An 8583-nucleotide genomic window follows, 5' to 3' on the forward strand; every position below is an offset into this window, starting at 1 on the left:
TCCGCTAAATTCCATATATATGTGTTAATATACTGTACTGGTGTTTTTCTTTCTGACTTACTTCGCTCTGTATGATAAGCTCGTTTCATCCACTTCATTAGAACTGATTCAAATGCATTCTTTTTAATAGCTGAGTAATATTCCATTGTGTTTATGTACCACAGCTTGCTTATCCATTCGTCTGCTGATGGACATCTAGGTTGCTTCCATGTCCTGGCTATTGTAAACAGTGCTGTGATGAACATTGGGGTATACGTGTCTCTTTCAATTTATAGATGAATATTTTAGCGGGCTTTCGAAAAGGAAAAAGTCACAAAGGGCCATTCACCCAGGCCACCACCTAGGAAGGACCCTGGCTGGAGTCAGCGAGCCACGCCCTCACTCACACTGGGTCTGGTCAGAGTAGGGAGGCGATGGAACACCCAGAGATGCCGTGGAGGCACGGAGTAGGGAGGTCCAGTGCAAGGGCGCTGGGCCGTTAATTAAAGATGTCCCAGTTAGTGCCCTGGCAGGGAGGACTGACACAGTCCGGATTCGAGCAGAAGCCCGGTGGTGACGACTGGACAGGGCGAGGAGGCTGTAGCTCGTTTCAAAATGGAAATGGTCCTAAAGTGGACCCGTAGGGCTTCCGCGGGTTTGCGCTCTAAAACCCTGGCCTGGGGGGCGGGGCGAGGTGGTGCAGGCGGAAGCCCTTCGAGAGGCGAGGGAGGAGACAACGGAAATGACGCTTAGGCGCACCAATAGGGCGGGCTAGGAGTTGGTCTTCCCGCCCCCTTGGGTAGGGGCTGACGGTTTCCGGTAGCGGCGTCTGAGAGGGCGGGGGAGAAGAGGTGGCGGTTCCGTGACCCTTAGCCCCCAGCAACCCCGCACCCCTACAGACGCCGGAAGATGATGGTCTATAACGGGTCACAGCTGGAATCGGTGGAAGAGGGAGAGGCCGTGGCGGTCCCAGGGCCACCCCCAGAACCCCGCGCTCCGGAGCCCGGAGCCCCGGTGCCGGAGCCCGGCCTGGACCTGAGCCTGAGCCCACGGTCCGAGAGTCCCGGACGCGGACGGCGCAACTGCAGCCCGGGACGGCGGAAGGGGCGGGCGGACCGGCGGGGCGGGGCCCGCAAGGGGCGGCAGGTGAGCTGGGGAAAGCTTGGCCGCCAGCTCGCTGACGACCCCCGGCTCACCCCTTCACCGCCCGGTTCTCTGCTCCCAGGTCCGCTTCCTCCTGGCGCCGCCTTCCCCGGTCCGGTCCGAGCCGCCGCCGGCCGCCGCCTCATCGAGCGAGAAGCCCGAGGCGCCTCAGGACTTGGGGGCGCCGGTGCAGCAGAGTAGCCTGGCCCTGAGCCTCGAGCTGCAGGCCGCGAGGGCCGCAGCCGGGGGCCAGTTCGATGCCGCGAAGGCCGTGGAAGAACAGCTGAGAAAGTCATTTCAGACCCGCTGCGGCCTGGAGGAGAGCGTGACCGAGGGTGAGGGGGGCAGGCGGCCGGCCGGGCGCGGGAGCGGGGGTGCGCGGCGCCGCTCACCTCCGCCCCTCATGCGGTCTCAGGGCTGAACGTGCCGCGCTCCAAGCGGCTCTTCCGAGATCTGGTGAGTCTGCAGGTGCCGGAGGAACAGGTTCTGAACGCCGCGCTGAGGGAGAAACTGGCGCTCCTGCCGCCGCAGGCCCGCGCCCCACCTCCAAAGGTGAGGCACCTGGGCTGTCTCCCCTACCACCCCCCCCCACTCCACTCCCCGCCCCCAAAGGCCAGGGATTCAGTTCCCCTTCCCGAGTACAACCTTGTTTGTGCTCCAACAGGAGCCACCTGGCCCAGGGCCAGACATGACCATATTGTGTGATCCGGAAACATTATTTTATGAATCTCCACACCTGACCCTGGAAGGTCTGCCCCCGCTCCGGCTTCAACTCCGGCCCCGTCCTTCAGAAGATACCTTCCTTATGCATCGGACACTGAGGCGATGGGAGGCGTAGACCGGGGGTCTCCCTGGATTGCTAGTTCGTATTTTTTGGTGTTGAAACTATTTATCAGAATAAAGTGGTTTTGCTAATAAATGGGACTCTTTTTGGGAGCCTTAACATGGGGTCAAGACTCAGGTTGGAAGCGGTCAGAAAGTCGTTTTGGCCCCCTTTTAAAGAAACTTGGTAGTGATGAGAAGCAGAGCAGGCAGGTTCTTGCTAAGTCGTGTCCAACTCTGGTCCTAAAAGTGCCTTCCCCTGGTGGTTCCACTTCAACTCCATGGTTAACTCTTCCAAAGTCAGCCTGTGCCCAAAGCTTCCACAAAACAAATTTTGTCAGTGGGTTTTTTGGGGGAAGGTAGATGGCTTCTTCAAAATTCACATTATATTCCCTTTTCCTGGCTTAGGGTTTTCTCTATACTCATGTGTAAATAGCAACCCACTCCAGTCGCCTTGCCTGAAAAATCTCAAGGACAGAGGAGCCTGGTGGGCTAGTCCGTAGGGTAGCAAAGAGTGGGACACAACTGAACACATGTAGAGAGGGCTCACTGGCATTCAACAATCTTCCCAACCACTGAAAAAAACACCTGTTCTCTTCTTTAAGACTGTAGTTTGGGCAGAGAGGAAGCACAGGTTCTGCCAGGAGCCACCATCTTTGCCCCCTCAAACTACAGTGTGCCAAACACAGGTGTGGGGGCCGCTGCCCTAAACATCAAGTTTATTGTGCTGTTCTCACATTCTGAACCCAACCACCTCTCCCAGTGGGGGACAGCAGAGGGAAGGATTTTCACAGTACCTGCACGCCTCCCCACCAACATCCCCCTCTTAATCCTCAGCCCATGTATTGGTGGTCTGTTGAAACGCAGCTCAGGACAAGGGCCGAGGAGAAATGAGTCTCTCTCCTTGGGAGAACAGGAGGAAGAGGCCAGAGAACTTGATACCCGCCACCTCCCATGCCCTAGGAGAACAGAGGGCAGCAAACAGTCCATGCCATCCAGCCCAGTGGGCTGAGGGAGAGGAAGATGATGGTTCCAGCACAGCTGGGCTTGCTGCTTAGGTGCCAGAGGTGTAGGGAAGAGGCTGGGGCTGCAACACAGGAAAAGCTTTCTCTGCAGATCCAGGAGAGGAAACTGTTTTTGGAGCCAGAAAGGAAAGACCTTGAGATACTTTCCTCTCCCCCTAGGTCCTTTGGAGCAGCAGGCAGCTTCTTCACACTTTCTGTTCAGGGGGCCACTTAGTGGCTGGGGGACTGGGCCTTGTGGAACAGGTACACAGGACGCTGGAAACCTGAGGGAAGAGTGTGCACTCAGTAGGGGCTGGCAGGGCCTCCAGACCCCAACACTGGTCTGCACCCTGCACCGGCACCGGCCTCCTTTCCTCCCTGGTCAAAAGAAGCCAGCCTTACCTCTGGAGGTGTTGTTGGGTGTGGCCACGAGCTCATAGCTGGAGAAGCCCACCTCTGGGGATGTCAGGTAGGAACTGAACTGCTCTGGCTTCAGCTGAATTCGAAAGTAGTTCTTGTAGATTCTTTCCTAGGGAGAAAGGTAAGGGATCACTTCAGCTTATTGCCTTCTTGGCTGGTGAAGGCAGGCCCACCCGGCGGGGCCTTTTCACCTTCTTCAAAAAGTCTCTCTGCTTCTTTGAGGTCTTCTTTGCCTCAACTAAAGGAAGGACTACCCCAGTTTCCACAGAAACCCCCACTCACTGTGAGAGTCTTTCTCCGGCCGTAGGAAGACCAAGGCTGGGGCTCTAGGACTAGGATGCCCCCAGGACGTAGGTGCCGATAAATCCGGCGAAACATGCGCTTCAGCCCCTCGTCTCCCCAGTTGAGATGCACCCACTTGGTGAGGCTGAGGCAGAGCACCACATCATACTCGGGTTTCTGGGCCTCCACCAGTTCGTCTCGATCCAGCACATAGTTACCCTGAGGGCGAGAATCGGGGGTGAGGACAACAGAGGTGAAAAAGAACCACCGCCCCTTCTCAACCCACTGCGCAGCCTCACTTGAGTCCTTGGCCAGGCTTCTCCGACACTCCTCAAAACAACTCCCAAATGGTGCCTGCCCTCTTTGAGTCTCATTTTCTTGCTCTGTATTGGTGTTAAGCCAATCAAACATAGAGCTTGAGTAATTTTAAATTGAGCAAATTATCCACAAGGCAATCAAAGCTAAGTTCAAATTGCAGAGAAAGAATGCTGGGGTTCTCCGAGGATCCTGTCCAGTACTTATTCCCCACAGGCATTTAAGGTGAGAGATTCAGTGTTCTGCAAAGGGGCCCAACTCATGTTGAAAGGGAGACCTGTGGGTTCCTTCCCTAGGTGGGACTATCAAAGTTTCAGGCCTATTCCTTTTTTCCAGAGAAATGAAGACCTCCATCTCTCAGGAGACCTAGATGATTAGCTCACTACCACCCCTCTGCAAAGTCCATTCTTCTGGGTGTAACTGAACATACTGCCAACTATTCCTGTAGGTGGACTAACTGAAGTATTGGGGACTGATGTGCAGTCAGGGCACAGATACTTAAGACTTGGTACTCTCCTGCACAGTTCCCCATCCCACCATCTAGGGTCAGTGTGGTGGTGATCTAAGACCAAGTCGCTTGGGTTCCTGGCCACTGACAATCAACTGTGTGTGTAACGCAAATGAGGTCCCTATCAAAGGGCAGGACATAATTAGCCAGCCACTAGCCTAATCCTCCTCCCCATCCCAAGACATTGAATGTCTGACACCCATCCCTTCAGGCACCTACAGAAGCCTGGAAGACAAGTTTTCATCTGGACCACATCCCCCAGTGAGTATGAGCAGCAGCCTCCAAAGGAAAGTGGATGGGTCTAGATTACAATACTGTCCAGGAGCAGAGCAAAAGGAAGCTGCCTCTATCCTGGGGCTTGTCATGAGCAAGGACTCCAGGTACAGCCCCTGCCTTTCCAGGTTATAGAAGGGCAGATACAACCAAAACGGAATCAATGGCAGATTCAGACCACTCTCTTGAGGACCTGGCTTCTCCAGGGAGGGGTGCATGCATAGGAACCCTCTGGGTCATAACCCTCCTGGCCATGTTCTCATTCTCTCTCATCTTCATGCCTGACCCCTATCCCAGGAGCCTGGGGACCCTCTTACCGTGACGAAGACAACGTTGTTGGGGAAGACCGCTGTGTCAGCTCCATCCAACGGCACTTGGGGTGCAGCAATGGGACCACGGCTAGCTGTCAGCGAGGCTGGGAAGTAGCTCCTTTTTCGGATGGCTGTGGTCCCCTCCTCACTCTCTGCTCCTGGGCTCCCCTCAGAAGTCTGGGGTGGCAGACGCAGCTCTTCAGATAGGTAGTGTCGGATGTTCTGGCGGGCTGAGTGGATGAGCTGGGCATCGATATCCAGGCCCACCATGCGGGATGGGCCCCACTTACAGGCAATGCTCAGGGTCAGGTGGCCCACATTGCAGCCCAGATCGAGGACGTCCCGACCCCGAAACCACTCAGGCTTCAATACCCGAAGGCGCCCATCCTCACAGGAAGGATTGCGGTACCCATAGTACTTGCAGTAATTCCCATACTGGAACTTGCACTGTTGCTTTTTGAAGGTTGCAGCAGGTAGTGGCTGGAGGTGGTGACGGCCCCCCCCACTCCCTCGGCCTTTTTCCTTGGAACCCTGGCCTCCACCCCGAGCCCCTGCCTCTGACTTGCTGGAAGTCCTGCGTCGTTTGCGATGTCGTGAGGAGGAAGACGGGGGTGCAGAGGTAACTGAGGCAGCTGGAGGGGCTGAAAGGGAGCCTGAGGGACCCTGGAGGGCAGATGGAAGGGGAGACACGACCTCATCCCTGCAGTTGATGGCTGTGTTGAGTTCATAGGGTTGGGGGGCGTCCCGGTTCTGGCCCCCATGCTGCTGCGTGGTGCCCTCCCCGTGGAGTGAGGAAGTGAGGGGGGTTGTGGGCAGCGCGGAGTGGCTATCATTCCCTCCCGCTGCCTGCTGCTGCTGGTGGTGGTGCTGTCCCCGGTGTCTATGCCGCTTCCGACCAGTCTTGAGTGGCGAAGCAAGGACAACTTGGGCCTCATCAGTGCACGTATTGAGACTGAGAGGGTCTGTAATATCTTTGGGGATGAGGATCTCCACTGGATCTCGCCCCTTGGCCGGAAGCGGGGATGACTTAGGGGTCTCCGCATTGAGTGCACGGCTCACTTCCTCATCCAGGAGACTATTCAGGTTCAGGGGATCAAAGATATTGCCCCCCAGGAGGAAGTTGGAGGGTAAGACAGAGTCACAGTCCGAATTAACCCGCCTGCGTCTCTTGAAGGCCGGATGTTTGAAGCCTCCACCACCTCCCCCTACATGACAGCTATTTCTCCTCTTGCCCCCACCTCCCCCTGGGGGCCGGTGGGGCTGATAGCCATTCCGGGGTCGAGGAGGAGCAGGGGGGCCCAGTTCTGTTCCGCCTCCTCCCCGTCGCTCCTCCCCCACGTCCGGGGGAGCGGCTCGCCCGTGCGGATCCGACAAGCAGGCCTCCCCGTGTGACTGCGCCTGGGGGCCGCCCCCTCGTTGCTGCTGCTGCGACTGACCGCCTCGAGGGGTGGATGCAGCCCCGGGGCTCTCCTTGCCGGCCCCAGAGGCCGGGGATCCCGCCGAGTGAGCGCGCGGGCCCGGCGCACGCTGCGTCCCGCCGCGGAGCTCCCCGGAGGCGGCCTCTCGGTGCGGTTGCACCGTGGGGCCGCCCCCTCCGCCCGACTCATCTTTGAGCGGCGGCGGTGGGGCCGGCACCAGAAACGGCTCTTTCTCCGCCGCCATCTCGATCATTTCCTCCCCTTATTCCGTTCCAGTCGAGGGCAACCAGGGGGGCACCGGGGGCTTAACCCCCCTTCCTAGACCACGCTCCCTTCCCCCCCTCCTTCCCCGAGTGCGCGCGCAGTGCTGCTCGTCTCCCCTGGTCTCGTGCCCAAGCGCCTCCCCGGAAAGCTCGCCCCACTCGCCCGCGAGACCAAAACAAGATGCCCGCGAGACCCGAACAACTCGAGGACTCAACCGCGCGTGCGCCGACCCCTTTCTCCTCCACCACTACCGCTCCGGCGCGAGCGCGCACGGCTGGGGCGCGTTCCTCTCTCCCGGGAATTACGCATGCGCACTCTGCCACCACCCTGATTGCGCGCGCATCGGAGTACGAACCAACTTAACGGCTCCGGGAGTTTAAATATAGCCCTTCTCAGCCCGCCCCCCACCCCCAGAAGCCCACCACCCCAAACTGACACCCTACTTCCCTTCGCAGCTATGTCCGTCCCTACTGATATCCTTTTGTCTCTGCCGCGCGATCCCACCCACCGTAGGCGGGGGACGGGGAGCTGGTGTGAAAAGGTCTCCTTGACACCCGACCCTTGTTCCTGAGGAATGAGTCTCAGCGGTCTCCGCCCGGCTCTAAACCCAGCAACCTCCCCACCCCGCCTCCTTCCTCCCCCCTAGCGAGCAGCGCCTGCGCACACCCTTTTGGGCTTGCGCGGGTAGATGCCGCACGTGCTGGAGATGACGCCCCGCCCTCCGTGCTAGGGGCGGGGACTGTTACGTTACTTCCTCGGGTTTGGAACACGCAACGTGCGTCAGCACGATTCGGAGGGGCGTGGCTAATGGGCGGGGCGGTCCTTATAAATTATTCATTACCCGGTTGTCCCCCCGGGGCCCACCCATTTAGAAAGGCTTCCGAGGGAGCGTAGGGGTGCACCTAAAAAGGAGCGGAGGGGAAGGAGCGGAGCATACTGACCGTCTTCCTACGAACTGTTCTCAGTATAACACGATAGATCATTTTAACTCATCCCCCCCTGGAAAATAGTCTCTGCTGAACTGGAAAAAGAAAAAAGAAGCACTGAAACAGGCGATGTTGTCTTAACTTCCTCTTCCCCCTAAACGGCCGCGTCGTTCTCTCGCTCCTCTGCCGTCCCCCCGATCGCGATCACCTGGGGACACCACGCCCTCCTCTCCGCCTCCACACCCACCTCCCTAACACCAACGCCTCCGCCCACCACCCGACGCCTGCGCACGAGCCCCCCCAGCCCGCGGACAGCTATCCGACGCCCACTACAGCTGCCAATAGCAGTACACCCAGCACCGCCGCCCCCACCCCCTCCCCCCACTCCGCACACAGGCTTTCCCGAGCACACGCTGAGGCTCCGGGCCTCCTTATATAAAAACGAATGTGGGCGGGGAAGAGATTTCGGTCCGCTTTGGGGGCTCCCTGCCTTAGCCTATGGGGAGGAAGCTACTGGACGGCCTTTCCACTGGGTGTTTGGTGGCTTGATCTCCTTGCCAACAGCGCTTGGGGTGTGGGTCCTGTGGCTGAGAAAAGGGTGGAAGAGGCGAGAATGGGGTTAAGGATAGATCTCAAATAAAATATCAAAATAAGGGGATGAAGGATACTAAGAAGAATGCGAATGAGAGCACGAAAAGATGGAAAAGGCAGTCTGGGGCAGAGAGAGAAGTCAGTAAAAGGAAGATGTGCATCTTGAAACATCAGGCGCTACGGCTGCCACCTAAAAAAAAAGCGGGGCCAACGGGGATTATGGGATTTGTAGTTTTACAGGGTACTCGGTTGGAAGATGGCGGCAATAACTGCTGCGCAAACGCAGAAACTACCTCCAACTGCGCATGCGCGTTAGCCCTGCGAGCA

The 8583-nt window shown here is 58.0% G+C and overlaps 2 protein-coding genes across 2 annotated transcripts; one reads left to right on the plus strand and one right to left on the minus strand.

The window, feature by feature from the left end:
• Positions 1-754: 754 nt before the first annotated feature.
• Positions 755-2046, plus strand: PPP1R35 (protein phosphatase 1 regulatory subunit 35). The gene is made up of 4 exons (XM_070362138.1): positions 755-1125; positions 1205-1457; positions 1538-1674; positions 1787-2046. Exons 1-4 carry the CDS (start codon positions 889-891, stop codon positions 1958-1960), a joined length of 801 nt encoding a protein of 266 aa, XP_070218239.1. The 5' UTR covers positions 755-888; the 3' UTR covers positions 1961-2046.
• A 590-nt stretch (positions 2047-2636) lies between these two features.
• MEPCE (methylphosphate capping enzyme) lies at positions 2637-7874 on the minus strand. The gene is made up of 4 exons (XM_005893148.3): positions 5064-7874; positions 3651-3869; positions 3351-3477; positions 2637-3232 (listed from the first exon to the last, which is right to left on the minus strand). Exons 1-4 carry the CDS (start codon positions 6726-6728, stop codon positions 3180-3182), a joined length of 2064 nt encoding a protein of 687 aa, XP_005893210.1. The 5' UTR covers positions 6729-7874; the 3' UTR covers positions 2637-3179.
• Between the last annotated feature and the right edge of the window lie 709 nt (positions 7875-8583).

The sequence above is a fragment of the Bos mutus genome, chromosome 25 (assembly GCF_027580195.1).
Source record: "Bos mutus isolate GX-2022 chromosome 25, NWIPB_WYAK_1.1, whole genome shotgun sequence".
Lineage (NCBI taxonomy): Eukaryota > Metazoa > Chordata > Mammalia > Artiodactyla > Bovidae > Bos > Bos mutus.

Coding starts and splice junctions, on each gene's coding strand:
- PPP1R35 (XM_070362138.1), top strand. CDS start 889: ATGATGGTCTATAACGGGTCACAGCTGGAATCGGTGGAAGAGGGAGAG. Junction 1,458..1,537: donor GGAGGAGAGCGTGACCGAGG/GTGAGGGGGGCA, acceptor ATGCGGTCTCAG/GGCTGAACGTGCCGCGCTCC. Junction 1,675..1,786: donor CCCGCGCCCCACCTCCAAAG/GTGAGGCACCTG, acceptor GTGCTCCAACAG/GAGCCACCTGGCCCAGGGCC.
- MEPCE (XM_005893148.3), bottom strand. CDS start 6,728: ATGATCGAGATGGCGGCGGAGAAAGAGCCGTTTCTGGTGCCGGCCCCA. Junction 3,870..5,063: donor ACAACGTTGTCTTCGTCACG/GTAAGAGGGTCC, acceptor TCTCGCCCTCAG/GGTAACTATGTGCTGGATCG. Junction 3,233..3,350: donor ACCCAACAACACCTCCAGAG/GTAAGGCTGGCT, acceptor CTCTTCCCTCAG/GTTTCCAGCGTCCTGTGTAC.